The sequence below is a fragment of the Nilaparvata lugens genome, unplaced genomic scaffold, assembly GCF_014356525.2.
Source record: "Nilaparvata lugens isolate BPH unplaced genomic scaffold, ASM1435652v1 scaffold6045, whole genome shotgun sequence".
Taxonomy (NCBI): Eukaryota; Metazoa; Arthropoda; class Insecta; order Hemiptera; family Delphacidae; genus Nilaparvata; species Nilaparvata lugens.
The window spans coordinates 1-19,012 of record NW_024091812.1 but is presented as its reverse complement, the minus strand read 5'-3'; the positions used below and the strand labels follow the sequence as shown (position 1 = coordinate 19,012).

At 32.0% G+C, this 19,012-nt stretch overlaps 1 protein-coding gene and 1 long non-coding RNA gene across 2 annotated transcripts; both read left to right on the top strand.

Annotated features, from left to right (window-relative positions):
• The first annotated feature begins 1,061 nt into the window (after nt 1–1,061).
• Nucleotides 1,062–4,626, top strand: LOC120356172. Its single transcript, XR_005573958.1, has 3 exons — nt 1,062–1,140; nt 2,639–2,824; nt 4,353–4,626. It is a non-coding gene; the product is annotated as an uncharacterized LOC120356172 (long non-coding RNA).
• A 2,408-nt stretch (nt 4,627–7,034) lies between these two features.
• Nucleotides 7,035–18,771, top strand: LOC120356171. The gene is made up of 5 exons (XM_039445041.1): nt 7,035–7,225; nt 9,301–9,463; nt 9,647–9,835; nt 13,882–14,199; nt 18,748–18,771. The coding sequence occupies exons 2-5, from the start codon at nt 9,359–9,361 to the stop codon at nt 18,769–18,771; spliced, it is 636 nt and encodes a 211-aa protein (XP_039300975.1). The 5' UTR covers nt 7,035–7,225; nt 9,301–9,358.
• Nucleotides 18,772–19,012: the final 241 nt, after the last annotated feature.

Genomic DNA, 19,012 nt, shown 5'->3' with positions numbered 1-19,012 from the left:
TGGTAGAAAATGAGCTGAAAGCTTTGAGCTGCGTTCTTAGGCTGAGAAATTTACAGCTAATCGGCCCAGCGAATCCGGTCCAATACGAATATGCTGAGTTTTTGGTAAGATTTTTTTAGATAATTTTATAGTTTATCACAAAACACAGGAAGACTACAGGCATAATCCCGAAACAGTCTTCACTACTATTTACAATCAAGTTACTTAAGTAAGATGAGAAATATAGTAGATCTATAAGAAAATGAGTAGCCTATTCTTTTTATTCCATTGACAAATGTATAAGCAATTTTTAAGAAGTATAAGAAAAGCATAATTAATTAAAATAAACAATGTAGGCCTATAATAAATGAATATAAAGAGCAGCCGACCAATACGAATCATTGCAATTTATCTTTCAGGGTTCCTTCATGATGGTTCTTTATCCATGTTAACATGTATTTATTAATTTATTTTAAATCTTAGTTGACATTGACATTCTAGTTGACAATGTTAACATAGTCAACATTTTTATTAAATCTAATCAATAACCAGAAACATATTCAGGTTGCCAACTTAACGTACCCTACATGTTTTTTACATAAACATTTTATCAGTTGGTAACAATTCATGGTTATTTTCTAGTCTTGTTATCCATTTTTATGCAATCTATTTAACGAAATTCAGTTCTAATATAATATTCATAGTTGTCATTTATTATTATTTTACCAAAGGTTACTAGAAAGTATTTTAAGCCTAGGTGGTGATGATGATGGGATGAATGATAATACAATGAAGTATACAAAAGCATCAATGTCTTGATTGACTGAGCAAAATCAGTCACTTATGGCTGCCACAGTTCTTTCGAAAAAAAACTACCTACCTACATTTTCTGTGTAACTTATTAATGAACGTAGGTAAAAATATGTAAGATACAATATTATTAGATTCGAATTCGGTGTATAACTATTTATAAACGTAAGTAGGCCTATAATGATATAAATTTCTATCCATATAATCGTTTTATTATTGATATTTCTTGCAGAATATGGACAAAACGTTTTCTTCCAAATGTGAATGACTGCTTGAAGCAGAATATTATTAGCCTGGGAACAGTTTATCGAGGAAAGAAAAAATCAAACTATTTACAATTTTGAATGAAAGGTTGGTATATAGTAATGAATGCTGCTCAACAAAATAACACAAGCTCATAATAAAATATCCTCATTTGTAAAAATAAGTTGATAATCAAATCAATATGTTTCATTGCCATTAAAAATTAATTGTATAGACAACATCAAAAAATTAAAAACAAATCTTGGGGTCATAATATTGCACATATTATGAAATTTGTATAGTTTTTCAAGTACGGTAAGTATACCGTACCGCTTTCGAGTACGTACTTGTAAAGCGGTAAGCGTTACACAAAATTACTCAATGCAAAATTATGTAACACAAAATTGCATGCTCAAAAAATTCTTCAATAGTATGAAATAGTTTTTAAGTATAGCCAGTATTAAATTTTCCAAGAAGTACGACAGCACTTCATGAGCATATTTTACAGATCAGTCATATAACTTGTTAGGTATTATCGGTACACCTTCTTCCAAATTATACTATGACTATTGAGTGATTTTTCCAATATAAAATACTGTACTTGAAACTTATTTTTGCTCATATTCAACTGTGTTTGATGTGTGCGTGTATATCTTCATTATAGATCATTTCTCCAAAAAAAGCTCAAGTATTGGTTTTCATAGTTCTATTACAAAATGATAAATTATATAAGTTTGAGGATACTTTTATATTAACAACATAGGTCATTAATTTATTATAAATGAATTAGGTACCTATTTAAACACAAAATTACATAGAATCAAGACTAAGACAAGTCAAAGCAAGAGAAAATCAATAAATTTACATTTTACATTTAGAATTTACATTTTTTCATACTTAATTCTTAAAATACATTTTTGGATTGTATAGTGTATGATTGTAATGTGTGAAGGAGGCAAAATGGGTTTTTACCTGTTGCCTCCATGAATAATTATTATTAATTATTAAATTATTATTATTAAAAACAACATAGACAAATTATAAAAATGAGTTGTTTGAACACAAATTAAAGAGAATCAAGATCAAGACAAGTCAAAGCAAGAGAAAATAAAAAACAACACTGATAAACAACATAGACAAATTATAAAAATGAGTTGTTTGAACTCAAAATTAAAGAGAATCAATATTAAGTCAAGTAAATGAATAATTATTAATGATACATTATATATAGTGTCAAATTATTCAAATTGAACCTTTTAGAAGAAGTATATTCAAATGGTTAGTTATATCTGATAGGATGTTTTGTTGATGTCAAATAATAATTGATGATACATTATAATATAGTGTCAAATTATTCAAATTGAACCTTTGATAAATATTATTGTTAGTTATATCTGGCGGGATGTTTTGTTGATGTACTGTATTTTGTTGTATTGCTGATGTGAACAATGAAACTTGAAAAAAGAAAAACATAGAACTGAAATGACACTAATATATGATAGTGAGTCAACAAGAGAGGGATGAAGTAAATGGTTTGAACCTTTAACAGATCTTCCTTTATTTATTATTAAAGTTTTATTCTATTTTACTGAATTTATTTCCACAGCTCGTGCATTCTCGATTTTCACTGGGAGCTCCATCGTTACCCTCTTCCTGGGTACAAACGTATGACGTCACGCATGATAGACCTTTCCCATAAACAAGGCAGTTTTATGGGGAAGAAGAGAAGAAAATTCAGTGCCAACATTAAAATGACTAGAGCGACTGAGGGAGAATACAGAACTTTTGCTTGGTAATTGAAATTGGAATATTGAAAGAGAATATAATTAAAAATTTAGTCTCGCAAGGGTTTTCCAACCAACAAAAATCCATCATATATATAACCTATTGTAACTACTGTAGGTAACTGTACTGACTACTGTAACTATTGTAACTACCTATGTACTGACTACTAAGTTTAAACTGACGTTGTTATGACATTTTCATGTTTTTGACAAGAAATTATTTATTTATTTATTTATTGCTCCAATCTATTTCCCTTCATTCTAGTTTTATTCAATGTTTGATATTCACAATTTTTCTGACTATATCAGTAGCCTATGTATTGCCACTGTGTCAATTTATTATTGATAGGCCTAGTATAAATATAGTATAATGATTACTATAACACCGTTTTCAGAAATAGTAGAACATAAATTTCGTCAATTTCCAGTACTCAAATGTAGGACAAATGCTGTATTAATCAATGATACTAATTATATTCGGGTACAACTCTTTTTATATCCCTTGAATAGCATGAAGCTAGAGGATGTAATTATACCTATTGCGTTTTTGACTGGAGTAGGATTGCAAATCAAAAGTATTATTTGCAAACTCTATTCAAGAAACAATAATTAATACTGAGGAAAACTACACTAGTTAATCATTCTATTCATATATGTTGTGCAATTGTGTCTCCGTTATAGTTCTGTATATTTGTCTTGAAATTATATGTAGAAATCGGTTTGATTTTTTTTATTCATATGGTTATTTCACATTATTTTTTGTTTTTTACAAAAAAAAACACATATCATTAAAATGATGAGGATAGGGGAAAAACAAGGATTATCAATCTCTCACCGAAACCTTTGTTATTTCTATGCTCTTATTTCTGTGGTTTTCTACTTCAAATCATTGTACTGTAATTCAGTGAGAGTTATAAACTTCTATAACCTATCTATGATTTGGGGTTTGAGGTTAATTAACATTTTGTCTGGAATATTTCCTGTACCTATAATCAATCGTCACCTCGTCAATTAAACACAAGTCATAGGTAGTTTTATTTGAGCATCATCAACTGATAATAAAAATATATTTGGGCCCGATTGCACAAAAGCCTATGTTATCACTCATTATTATACAAAAAAGTGATGATGATTTCCAGTCAGGTTAAAAAAAAAATGATGGTGAGCAGTTCGTGATGGAAAACAGCATTGAAGAAGCCTATTTTAATAATTATTGAATTAATTGAGAGCCAATAAAATTAATAAATGTATATAGAGACAATAAATAATGTATATAGAGCCAATAAATAAGTATATTTTTTAAGAAGAAGACTCCTCTGATTGGTTCTCGTGGCATTGTATCAGGATTAAAAGTGAACAGATTTTTGTGTAACCGAGAGTTACAGTAGAATTCACTTTATTATCTTATCCCTTTTTTGTATTAGTAGGCAACCTATTATCAAGATAAAAGATTACACAATAGAAAAATGAAAAATCTCATTTGAACTTAAACTTTCTATCCTCTTTGTTTAAATTTTACGAGTAATCCTTTTTCAGTTTATACGTTGACAACTTTGACTGAAGCAAAAGTTGACGATTCGTTGAAGGGTGATTTACTGAACCGAAGCAAGCGTAAGGGATACTCACAGTTGGTGGCCAGAATCGAAATCCACGTTCAATGCAAGGGTGTCCGAATTGAACCGAATACTAGTGTGATTTCACTTGCAAGAATTCCTCTTTTGTAAGTTGAAATGAATCTAGATCATACTCACAGTACTAAGTAACAGTAGCCTAGAATTTCCTGTTAGGTAATAGTATATAGTAAAATCTGAAAAATAATATTTTTCCCCCTTTTGAGAAACCCCAACAAAATTAAAACTGTTGAACGATTTAAGGCTGTGCAAAGGCTAAAAATAAACTTTCTACTGGTAATATTTCCCAAAGTTTTTCGATTTGTATATCATCAAGCTATCAAAATAAAAAAGTTTTCTCAGGAAAAAATTTTTTTCTGATCATTACTTATTGAGATATGAGCACCTAAAGTTTGAATTTTTGGGACAGAACATTCCAAATTTTGTAAGAGATAAATCCATGAGATTTAGAGGATAGATTCTTCATGGTATTGTTGATCAAGTAAAACAAAAAATTTTCTGAAAATATCAATTTTAAGATAGTTATTCAATTTACTAAAAATAACCAAAAATAACTCAATTAAAAGTTCTTTTCGGTTTTTTATAGTAAATTGAATATTTTTTCTAAAAAATTATTTTTAGAAAAATTATTCAATTTACTATAAAAAAAATTTTCTGAAAATATCATTTTTAAGATAGTTATTCAATTTACTAAAAATAACTCAATTAAAAGTTCTTTTCGGTTTTTTATAGTAAATTGAATATTTTTTTTTTTAATTATATTTTTAGAAAATTTTTGTTTTACTAGATCAAAAATACCTTGAAGAATCCATCCTCTAAATCTCAATGATTCATATCTTACGGAATTTGAAACCTTCTGTCCCAAAAATTTCAACTTTAGGTGTTCATATCTCAAAAAGTAATGATCAGAAATAGTTATTTGTGCAACTAGTGCGCAAAGTGACAGTTTGCTGCACCGAAAGAAACGTTTACGCCCGAGCCGTAGGCGAGGGCGGAATGGTTTGTTGAGTGCAGCAGAGGAACTTTGCGCACGTATTTCACATTAAGTTTTTCCTACAGTTACCATTGAATATGAAAAGTGGGTAATTATGGGTAAAATTGCCTGAAATCCATCAAATGTTTTTCTGTGTAATTTTATTATTGATAAAAAACCTTAATCCTAAAATCCTAAAGTCCTCGTTGTCCTTGGTTATAATATATAATGAATAATAATTAGCGCGTTGTGCTTGGTTGCCCTCTGCTCACTATAGCAGCCACAGCAGTCACTGTTACCAACTTCATTTTGATTTTGCTGCACTGTTGCTCCATATAACCTACTAAGTATTTTGCGTTGCCATGTTGCAAATCTGGAGTGCAGAAAAATTTTTCCCGCACTAGAGCGGAAAAGTGATTCTTTGCGTTCTGTAATCAGTGCAGCAATGGCCACTTTTCAACGTAACTGTAGGAAAAGTTTATTTTTAGCCTTTGCAAAGCCTTAAGTAGCATATGTGATCGTCCGGTGAGATTTACTCGAAACTGTTAGAATTAGTTGAGTTGGAATCATACTTATTTTATTCATGAGCACTTTGAAGTAAATCTCCTCTCTTAGTGAATCATCTCATTACAGAGATAATAATTCAATACTAGCATATTCCATCATATTTCTTCGCTCATTAGGTATATTAAGTATGGTTTTACTGAATATTATTGTAAAACTCTTTGTTTGTAGGGTATTATTATTTATCATGCGTTATTTCACTCTTTACTGAAAATTACTTTCAATGCTAGAACTTAAGTTTAATTATGTTTTGTTAAACACATGAGTAAAGGAATCTGAATCTGAATCCAATTCATAGGTAACACATATAGTGTGCCTATTAGCACTCTAGTATATATTTACCACTAATATACCACTATATATCACTATATACCAATAATACGGAAGTGGCATCAACCATCAAAATAAAACTTTAAAATTAAATAAATGACTAAGAAATTTGTCAAAAACCACAGATTTATTGATAGTTAGAAAGACCGGTTTCGGTTGTTACACCATTGTCAATCTCTGATAAACTGAGTTTCTCAGTTTTTGTTGTTTTTGGGTGAAAATGAACTAAATTTCAGTAAAGTTCAATATCATAACCCTATTTTGGACTTTTAAAATATTATTTAAATTTGGGAGAGAAATAGTACAAGGAGTATATCCTTGGTTTTCCTTTCCGGTCAGTGCTTTCTTTTTAAAATAATAAATATATAAATAAAAAGCATTAACAAAACTTTCAATATTGAAACTCAATGATTAGTACGGAAATAATAATAATTATTATTCCAGTTAGATATATTTCGTCTCAATATAATATCTATAATATAACTTACTCATATTATAAATAAGAATTAGAAATCTAAGTACCCTTTAAATTGTTCAATCACGATAAGAATAAAATATTTTATTCATTTTCCAATCACTTGATAATGGCATTATGTAGCCGAACATGTGGTAATTAGATTTATAATTTTTATTCATATTATTATTAAGAGTAGTTATAAGGAAAAAAAGACAACTTACCCATAAATATCATTCCAGATGCGGACCACACATAAATACTCAACCTATGTCACAATCAAAAATAAATCGTTGGTACCTGCAAGATGTGTTTGGAAAAGTTTGAATTTAAACGGAAAAATTCGAGCAAAGCTTGAAGTGCGACCTCCGTCGGCGAAAATATCAGCTAAATGTGGAAGAATATTTGAGATATCAGTGACGGGACTCAGTCCTGGCTCCTTTAGTCAGTATTTGGTGTGAGTTATGAAAAGTACCTATGGTAATAAATCAATATCGGGGCACCGAGCTTTGCTCGTTATTTTTATTTATTGATAAACAGAACACAATTCTCTAAAATGATCGTGTTTATATTTCACAGCTGGCTATATTTCATCTATGTATTTTTTGATGGAAATAATATTTAATTGAATTGAATTGATCTTATGGATTTCGGGGGTGCGATATGTTTATTTTTTACATACGCATTCACTTTTTTACTATCCACAGCTGTTTCAGCCAAGGATGAATTGTCCTTTTAAAGTCGTTCAGCGAGTTTTCCCAAGGATGAGACCTAATGCAATCGAATTTTTATATCATAAACCTGCTATGTTCCAAATCCCGTAAAAATCGTTAGAGCCGTTTTCGATATCCGTTTAACATAAATAACCATATGTAAATATAAATATACAGAAATTGCTCGCTTAATATAATAGGATTTGAAAAAAAAATTATAAGACCTGTCAGTACTTTTTCCAAATTTCAGATCAATATGGATAAATGAAATTCATCTGTCTATGTTCAGATCAGAAATAGATTATGATCAACATTTTAGGGTGGAATCACATTGAATGCGTGTATATGTGCAAGTGCGCGTTTGGTCATGTATGACCAAGCGCGCATAAGAGAGACAAAATCTGTAAAAAGCAATATAGGAATACACACTACTGGACGTGGTCACTTGCTGGTAGCGTTCATTTTAAGCAGCTACAGACAAGTCACAATAACGTGTCTCTATGGCACTTTCAAAATATTATTCTTCGGCTGATGCATGATCAGACGTGCACTTGCACATTATACACATTCAATGTGACTACACCCTTAACTAGTAGTTTAATACATAATAAAATCAATACACATTTCACAACATGGGGAAATACTATTACAAAATAAAATGCAATGCCAATTGAGTATTCGCATCTCAAGATACTAGACCTGTTTGAGATGGTGATATAAAAATTGATTACAAAACTAGCGCTAAAATGTAGTTACTGAGGCCGACAGTCGCATATGAAGTGACATACGGTATATAGTAGGTTAGGTTAGGTTAGGTTAGGTTAGGTTAGGTTAGGTTTAGGTTAGGTTAGGTAAGGTTAGGATAACAGTATCGATGATTTATAAATTTCAGCTTCAAAGTATATTGTACAATATTATGATATACAAGTTAATAAAGGCTACATGAGAATTCTAAAAAAGGTATCTAAATTCTCGCATTCCATTACAAATCTCTTGACATCTTCATAAAACCTTTATCGTATCTTGCACTGCATTATCTCCAAAGGCAGCAGGTTATAGAACTTTGGAGCTAAATAAGAAAAAAATCATGAAGTGAGATTTATTTGGTTTAGGTAGGTATACAAGCTTCGTATTTATTTCTCAATTCAATTACTCATTGCCATTAATGCTTCTAACAAAGAAGTTCCTGAGTACGGTACCCTACTTTGCAGACATATAACTTTTTTAATGACAGTATAGCTAATTTTCTGAAGAGAAGTGCTGTGTGTTCCAACCTTGCCTTAAAGAAAACTTGCCTTGCCTAGACAATATTCGAGTTTAAAATTTATCAAATCATAGTATACTTATATAGAATGGAGTTACACACTGATCTTAAGAGATAGAATACCCTTACTTATTAATTAATACGGTATTAGTTTCTTCAATAGCTTTTTTACGTGATCTCTATTGCTGGTTTCATCTCACTAAGTTAACCATAGTTCACTAAGTAACCATAGAGAAACAATAGCGTAAGTAGATATCCCATGGTATAGGGAATTTATGTCGCAACTTTTACTGTTATCTCAAGTCGATTACTGTCGATTATTGTCAATTTTCACTGTTATGTTGGAGTGATAGTGTATTAACGGCACAATTTGAGAGACTAACAGCGTCACACAGCTGCATAGGAAAGAACTACCGTATGTGAACTATCGGCTTGGGATAATAGTAAAAGTTGCGACATAAACGCCCTATACCAAGGGATATCTACTTATGCTATCGTTTATCTATTGTTATACTTTTTTCAATAAACTATCCTCTTTTAAAACTATTTTAACAGATGCACAGCGAATGGAAATGAACACAGAGTCCCTATTTTAGTGGAAGGAGAGTGTACCATGGGGTTTTTACATGTCAGAGATGATTTCATAAGTTGCGGACCTATAAAAAAAGGTGACAAACTACGACTTGATGTGTCATTCGAAAATTACACCGATCGTAAGGTGAGTTTATCAAAAAAAAAAAATAGTTCCTATTTTCTAGAAACAATGTACCTGTATAAAACAAAATTTAGCAAATTTTATACTGCTGTAGCGTATCTGTAATGTTTATGAATTTATCCCCCTATTTTTTTACTTGAACAAAATTTATCAGAATAATGAATTTAATGTTTTATATTTTTCCAGTGGTCCCGCATGGTAACTGAATACAGGTACCATTCGCGAAAATCCTACAAAATCCCAAAATTGACAGAGAGTCCCCAGCGGAAAAGTTGTAAGAGATTTGTAGCACTAAAAAACATGAAGAGAGGACTGTATGATAATTACAGTAGATTCATCACATTCAAGTATGGTAGAGTGAACACAAATATTATGGTGAGATTGCAATAATTAATAACAAGTAGCTTTGAGTCTGTACCGTATTATAATCAGATTTTTGACTGAACGTAGTGAGGCCTATGTTTAACTCGGATTTTCATTTGTCTGTCTGTATGTTACGCGATCACGGCCAAACGCGTTGATAGAATTCGATGAGATTTGGCAGGAAGTATCCGTTTTCAACTGGCGTCGGGTAGCAATTTAAATGAACAATTGAACAATTTAAATGGCTAAGTGCACAATAACATAGGCCTACCTTCATGTCCAAATCCTCCTTGCTTCTAGGATCCCGGGTCCAGATCACGATACGAGACGAGACGACACTTGTAATAAATCACAATTAAGTGCACAATAACATAGGCCTACTTCATGTCCAAATCCTCCTTGCTTCTAGGATCCCGGGTCCAGATCACGATACGAGACGAGACGACACTTGTAATAAATCACAATAAATTAATAATAACTTTGCAAAAATCGACATTACAAGAGTGAGCTGTCGTTTTGGCTGGCAAACGGCAACTGGCGCGATTATGCTATACGCATCACCCTTTTTGCCCCTCCACACACAGCCACCAGACCAAGAGGAACATTGATAGAACGTCCGAACACACATGGTATTTGAAATTTTGCATTTTAAGGATAATATGAAAGAAAAGAAATTCCTCCATACTCTGATATCACTATATATATAATCTACTACTTTGAAGATAGGATCAGACTGTAGAATTATTCATAATTAATCAGCTGACAAGTGGATTATTCATTGCATGCATATTACACAGATGTCTGGCCGTGTCTATTTCTATAAGGTAGGGTTTCAATATTTTTCATGATGCGTGCCCATCAGTATCATTATTCTCATATTTGAAAAACAAATTTAATAGGTGATTGAAAATAAAATAAAAAATGATCAAATGAACTGAATAATTCTGAAGAAATTATAATATTCTTGATTGAAAAAAATTAATTTTAAAATAGTTGAGAAATATTTTTATCAGATCTGATGGAAAGATTGTCATGGAACTGGATAAATTATCATATGGGATAAAAATTCAAACGTGAACTGAGTTTATTAACATAAATGAGTTTTTCATCTTGGAGAAAACAAATAACAGTTTTTAAGAGTAAATTATGATTCAACTGTGAATTGTGATTCAACTGAATCAACTAGAACAGGTGACATCAGATACTTGTGGATGAGAAAACTGCATGAGGTCTTCTCTTCACAGAACTACAAGTTATTTGACAATAAATAAAATTTGAAAATATGTAAAAATTCCATTTAATATTCAAAAGATTGAAATAATCACTGAATTTTATAAATTACTGAAAAGCTTGGAAATTTATTCTGTGTATTGAAGTGAAGGTGATTCAGTAAGAAATATTTTTCAGTGAGAAATATTTTTATCAGATCTGATTGAAAGATTATCACAGAACTGGATAAATTATCATAATTATGGATAAAAATTAAAACGTGAACTGAGTTTATCAACATATTAAGTGAGTTTTTCATCTTGGGGAAAACAAATAACAGTTTTTAAGAGTAAATTATGATTCAACTGAATCAACTAGAACAGGTGACATCAGATACTTGTGGATGAGAAAACAGCGTGTGTTCTACTGTTCACAGAACTACTAGTTATTTGACAATAAATAAAATTTGAAAATATGTAAAAATTCCATTTAATATTCAAACGATTGAAATAATCACTGAATTTTATCAATTACTGAAAAGCTTGGAAATTTATTTTATTTATTGAAGTGAAGGTGATTCAGTAACCCATATTAAGTTGAACATATTTAAATATTGCTACAACCACTGGAAAGCTCTGAAACTAGTTTTGACTGCTACACCATTTCATTTCAACTCATTTAGTTTGATCTTTAATTTCAGTTTAGCAACTGGAACTGGTCTCTCAATTTCTTAATTTTTACTATTGAGAGTTGATCAAAGATTGTCGAGGGTGTAAAAATTGGTTATACAGACAACTATTTATACAAAATTGAGATTTGTTAGTTATGGTATGGCTTCTACACCTTTATCAATCTCTACTCATCGTCACTCAAATCACAGTTTAGTCTTTAATCTCAGTTCAATATTGTGATGTCGTTTCACGTTTTAAAGTCAGTATACCTGATTAACATTGGTGTAGCTATCCTTGTCTGTCATTAGGCAAAGCAGATAGCTCGATCCATCATTATCTAGCTCTGCATCGTTTCAAATTGTTTATTTATTTATTGAATAGAGTAAACAATACAGTAGTCGGAAAAGAAAAAACGGACTATTGCCCAAAACTTCTTCAATTTTCTAATTTTGTCTTAAATTGTCCAAATATTATGTAGGCTATGTCCATTTCAGTTTATACACTAATCATCAATCGGAATATAGCCTACAAATCAGAATAAAACAAACAATTTTGAATTTAGATAGATTAATAATAAAACTTCTGTAAAAACATAAAACAAACTTCAAATTCACAAAATAATTCTATAAAAACACGTAATTGTGAGCTCGAAAATGTCAAAGTTTACAAAAGTTGTTTCATTCATTCATTTATACAATAAGTAGCTTACATTATCAAAATGATGGGGAGAAAATTGAAGGAATTTAACGAGAGCTACCAGAATATTTTATCTCAATTGAGGAGTTTGGTGCAAAAAACCTCAGTCACAAAACGTGTAGTTTTGAGAAAATTGCATGTAAAGATTTTCTCATACTTTTTGTCAATATTATCCCACCCAATCTCTAGAAGTGTTTATATCAATGAAAATTCAATATTTTCTCTTTATTTTGCTACTGAAATGATGAATAAATAGTTTTTTATTACTTTTATATTTATCATAGAAAATAAGTCCACTGAGGTCTTTTTTGCATCCATCAACAGTTTCAAGGCAGGAAGTCATGTCTCTCAAATATATTCAATACGTTTATTGATCTATTGTTTAGAATAATGAACTATTCAACTATTAAGATTGATACTCATAATAACCTGGAGCATAACCTAGCAAACCGTAGGTGCACTGCTGCGATGCCATCAGAGTCAACGACTTGACGTTCAGCACTGATTATATGGAGAGTCTGCCAGCATGCTGACAGAAAATTCCGTATAACTTGGTCAGTTTTCAAGATACAGTGATGAGATTTTGATGGCATGTGCTTGAAATGATTGAGAATAATTTGAACCGTTTGATGCAAGAACGACCTCAGCCGTCTGAGGTCGTTTTTGCACCCAGCTCCTCAATTATGAAAATGTATTATTAAATCACCAAAATATAATACAGTATAATATTCTCCTAGTGGATATTTTAGATAATATTTATAATTATCAACAAGAATAAACAAATAATAAATAAATATCACGGTATATCGGGATGACTTGAATCACAGCAACCTACTATAATGGAAGGTGGTGAAAAAAATAGCATGTATACAGTCCTATACTTTTACTGACTTGATAACGTGGATGACACTAACATCTCTTGTCCCCTGTTGCACAAAAGCCTGTTGAATTTTAATCGTGATTAAATGCCACGAGAACCAATTAGAGAAGCTTTTTCGAAAAAGCCTTAGTTGCACGAAAGCCTGTTGAATTTTAATAGTGATTAAAATGCCACGAGAACCAATCAGAGAAGCTTTTTCGAAAAAGCCTTTCTTGTACAAAAAGAAATCAATGAATTTGATTCAGCATAATTTTTTCAGTTATATGAAACGAGTAGAAATTGTTCCACTCATACAAAATTAAGGTCCGATATTGCACAAAAGCCTGTTAAATTTTAATTGTGATCAAATTCCACGAGAACCAATCAGAGAAGCTTTTTTTCGAAAAAGCCTTTTCTGATTGGTTCTCATGGCACTTAATCCCTATTAAAATTGAAAAGGCTTTTGTGCAATGTCGGACCTTAATTTTGTAATGTATGGGTGGAACAATTTCTACTCGTTTCATATATCTGAAAAAAATTTACTGAATCAAATTCGTTGATTTCATTCATTTGAATTGAATTGATTTCACGTTCACTGAGGAATTTTTTTTTAATTTCCACAGAAAAATGTAATTTGGTGCTCCCTGTTGAAGATAAAAGTTGGTGATGTAGAAGATTTTATAGGAGTTATAGCAGATATAGAGCGACCGTTACTCACCTTATCTGAGAACGCAGCTTCTGACAATTTTCTACTGATGAATTACACTTCAGTGATCAGACTGAATCTCAAGAATCATTCTAGAATCTCGGCATCGTTTACATGGATTGATGCGATTGGTGATGACAGCTCCTCATTTGATTGCAAGTTTGTTCCATCGACGGGAGTTATCAGGCCCCATGTAAAGTGGCAGATTCTGGTCTACTTGAAGCCGTTAGAGTTGGTGAGATGAATCTAATTTCATAAGATTTTCTTTTAATAAATTTCCACATACAAGTGGTCCTTTTAGTTCCAAGTACCATGAGAAGTGTCGAATTTTTGTATATTTGAAGCCCTTTTTGTGTAGTTGAGAAGTTGATATTGAGGTAATTATTCATATTGAATGAAAAAGACTAAGAAATTGTCAAAAAACCACTGATTTATTGATAATTAGAAAGACCGGTTTCGGTTATTACACCATTGTCAATCTCTGATAAACTAAAACTAAATACAAGAGCAGCAGAATTTATACTAGTAGGCGAGTACTGCTATTGGTCGAGGGCATGAACGCCTGCCATTGGCCTAGCTAAACAGTCTCCTCCCCCTCAACGGTGTGACAAAATGGCGGCTTAAGCAACAGAATCGCCATGATAATAAAATTTACTTTTTAGTACAAAATAAGAACCAAGAAAACAAATGTGAAAGATAATAAAACAAATATGTAAATGGGAAAACTTGTAAACATATACATGTATGCATACTTTAGTCAATAGTTTTCCCATTTACATATTTGTTTTATTATCTTTCACATTTGTTTTCTTGGTTCTTATTTTGTACTAAAAAGTAAATTTTATTATCATGGCGATTCTGTTGCTTAAGCCGCCATTTTGTCACACCGTTGAGGGGAGGAGACTGTTTAGCTAGGCCAATGGCAGGCGTTCATGCCCTCGACCAATAGCAGTACTCGCCTACTAGTATAAATTCTGCTGCTCTTGTATTTAGTTTTAGTTTATCAGAGATTGACAATGGTGTAATAACCGAAACCGGTCTTTCTAATTATCAATAAATCAGTGGTTTTTTGACAATTTCTTAGTCTTTTTCATTCAATATTTGAAGCCGTTTGAGATCGTAAGATTAATCTTATTTCATTAGATTGTCTTTTAAAATCATTTTTTCACATTTAAGTGTCATTTTAGTTTTAAACCCCAATGGAAAGAGGAAAATTTTGCTCTCATTGAAACCGTTAGAGATTGTGTGATGAATCTAATTCAATTATATTGTCTTTTTTTATTGAAATTAAATTTTCTACATGCAAGTGGACATTTTATAAGCCACATGAGAAGTGACAAATTTTGGTCTATTTGAATCCGTTAGAATTGGTGGGATTAATCTTATTCCATTAGAGTTCCATTGAAACCGTTAGAGATACTGTAGTGTGATAAATCTAATTCAATAATATTGTCTTATTTATTGAAATAAATTTTCATACAGCCTACATGTGGTCACTTTAGTTTTAAACCTCATAAAAAGTGACAAATTTTGTTCTATTTGAAACCTTGGTGAGATTAATCTAATTCCATTAGGTTGTCTATCTTTATTAAAATGAATTTTTACATACATTTTTAGTTTTAAACCCGATGGAAAGAAGAACATTTTGGTCTCATTGAAACCGTTAGAGTTGGTGTAATGAGTCTAATTCAATAATATTGTCCAATTTATTGAAATAAATTTTCCACGTACAAGTGATCATTTTCGTCCATCCAAAGTCCGGAAGCGCTCCAATAATGAGCGATAGCTATTAGCTATTATTTACAAAAATTTAGACTTCTATGTCATTTCGTTTCTAGAGAATAAAAAGTAATCGTTGATAAGCAGTTCTTGATGGAAAATAGAATCGAAGAATATTAACTTTTCAGTCAAGATAGGCTACAGTCCTCAACTGAACAGATAATCAGTCATAAATCCTTCAAATCATATTTTTAATGAATATTGTATATATAAGTATACCTATTCATTTATTCATCCATCTATTCAATAATTTAAGTTATTTATTGGATTGTGTAAACAATAAAGTAGTTGGAAAAGAAAAAACAGGCTATATTGCCCAAAACTTTTTCAATTTCCTAATTTTGTCTTAAATTGTACAATGTACAAAAGTATCACTATAATTTATTAAAACAAAAAAATACAATTTTTATTAATAATTTCATGTTTATTTTGTTTTTGAAAAATATAACTCATGCATCTAGACTTTTAATCATATTTTCAGTTTTGACTTTTTTGAAGTAGGCCTACCCCCATATATTTTATTTTTCTCTCATTTTGTTCATATTGTTTTTTTAGAGAATACAACTAATTCATTCATTTGATACATATAATAGATACAATCTAGGTGAAGAGACGATACATACAATAGATACAAACTAGGTGAAGAAACATAGACAGTTTGTACACTCCGTTTTAAATCTTACAGTACATTGAAATTAATAAACCAGAGTTTATGTAGAGTTGATGATTAGTAGATTTACACATAATTTCAGGGCAAAAAGTGAATGAGCGAAATTTTAATTCATGGTTCGTTTCCACTAATTATTGCAGTTCCAACTATCTTTGATTTGTTTAGAACTAGTCTACTGTACTACTTTTTTGTCTGGAAAATAATTTATTTTTTACAGATTAAAGATGACCTTCATAAAAATGGGGGCGCGACAGTCGAGACCGACGACATTCGAGGCCTACGACCGTAGAGGACAGTTTTACAGTCCTCTACGGTCGTAGGCCTCGACTGTCGGGAGTGTACGAAAATTAGAGTGGCCTCAACTGTCGCCTAACGCAGGCGACATTTGAGGCCACTTTTTCAGGAGTCCTCTACCGTCGCTGGCCTCGAATGTCGCCGGTCTCTACCGTCGCTGGTCTCGACTGTCGCAGGACTCTTCTGACGTTTGCCTCGTTTGACATCGACCCATAAAAATACTTTGACCTTTGGAAATACTGTACCTATATCTATTTTCTCTGGATATAGTTATTTTCACAGATAATTATTTTTTACAGATAACTGTTAAAGACCTGCATTGATCTGTATTGTAGACGGTATGGAGTCACCGCTGCTAGTGTCTGTGACAGGGGAAGTACAACCCCTTATAGTTGAGCTCAATTGGCTAGAGAACAGAAACGACACTGAACAACGCACTTTTGTCGAAATCGTAAGTTGACGCTTCCTCCCTCAACCAAAAATTAAAATAAAATATTTTCATTAGGCTACAACTAGTGCCACGGAGGAGAGAATATAAAATGTGTATCTTTCTTCTGTGCTAGTAGGCTACTTTTACTTTCCTTGCCCTATTACCATAGGTAAGGAAAGTATTGCTTTCCGAAAAAAAGTTAAGGTACCCCAATTTCTAAATTTCTATACGTTTCAAGGTCCCCTGAGTCCAAAAAAGTGGTTTTTGGGTATTGGTCTGTATGTATGTATGTATGTATGTGTGTGTGGTGTGTGTGTGTGTGTGTGTGTGTTGTGTGTGTGTGGTGTGGTGTGTGTGTGTGTGTGTGTGTGTGTGTGTGTGGTGTGTGTGTATATGTGGTCTGTGTACACGATATCTCATCTCCCAATTAACGGAATGACTTGAAATTTGGAACGTAAGGTCCTTACAATATAAGGATCCGACACGAACAATTTCGATCAAATGCAATTCAAGATGGCGGCTAAAATGGCGAAAATGTTGTCAAAAACAGGGTTTTTGCAATTTTCTCGAAAACGGCTCCAACGATTTTGATTAAGTTATACCTGAAATAGTCATCGAAGCTCTATCAACTGCCACAAGTCCTATATCTGTAAAAATTTCAGAAGCTCCGCCCCATCTATGCAAAGTTTGATTTTAAATTCTTAATTATCAGGCTTCAGATACAAGTAAACAGAAAAAAATTGAGTGGAAAAGATTGAGCATTAGAATCTCTACAATTAATGTTCAGTAACATTTTCACCTAAAATTAAAAATATGTTTAGGGACCATCATCCAAGTACTGGAATGGATATGACTTGACCACCTTTGTTGACAAAACTCAATTGGAGGATGGAAAGATGCTGGTATCTTTATTTTACATGCTGAACTTTCAAGTTACACGAATTTTAAAGTTATAAAGAATTTAAAAGTACTAAATTAATAAGCTTCTGAGAATAGAAAAAGGTTATATACAGTAGTATGATGCTTAGAGTAATGAACAAATTACCTTTTATATAATCTAGGAAGTTGATTTGAAAAATCAACAACTTTACATAAACATTCTTCTTTAAAAATATTTTTACTGTGTTTTGAGGGGGCGCGACAGTCGAGACCGATGACATTCGAGGCCTATGACCGTAGAGGACTATTTAAAACAGTCCTCTACGGTCGTTGGCCTCGACTGTCGGGAGTGTACGAAAATTAGAGGGCCTCAACTGTCGCCTAACGCAGGCGACATTTGAGGCCACTTTTTCAGGAGTCCCTACCGTCGCTGGCCTCGAATGTCGCCGGTCTCTACCGTCGGGTCTCGACTGTCGCAGAACTCTTCTGACGTTTGCCTCGTTTGACATCGACCCAAAGAACTATAACCAGAGCAAATAGATATAGGTACAGTATTCCAAGGTCAAAGTATTTTTATGGGTCGATGTCAAACGAGGCACGTCAGAAGAGTTCTGGACAGTCGAGACCAGCGACCGTATAACAAGTATAAAATACTTTGACCTTTGGAAATACTGTACCTATATCTATTTTCTCTGGATATAGTTATTTTCACAGATAATTATTTTTTACAGATTACTGTTAAAGACCTGCATTGATCTGTATTGTAGACGGTATGGAGTCCCGCTGCTAGTGTCTGTGACAGGGGACGTACAACCCCTTATAGTGAGCTCAATTGGCTAGAAAACAGAAACGACACTGAACAACGCACTTTTGTTTGGAAATCGTAATTGACGCTTCCTCCCTCAACCAAAAATTAAATAAAATATTTTATTAGGCTACATTGAATCACTAGTGCCACGGAGGAGGAATATAAAAGGTGTTTCTTTCCTCTGTGCT

Bases quoted from the DNA above. Each gene is read 5' to 3' on its own strand.
- LOC120356171 (XM_039445041.1), top strand. From the start codon at position 9,359: ATGGGGTTTTTACATGTCAGAGATGATTTCATAAGTTGCGGACCTATA. The intron at 9,836-13,881 runs GTGAGATTGCAA...TAATTTCCACAG, and splicing joins GAGTGAACACAAATATTATG to AAAAATGTAATTTGGTGCTC. The intron at 14,200-18,747 runs GTGAGATGAATC...TATTTTTTACAG, and splicing joins ACTTGAAGCCGTTAGAGTTG to ATTACTGTTAAAGACCTGCA.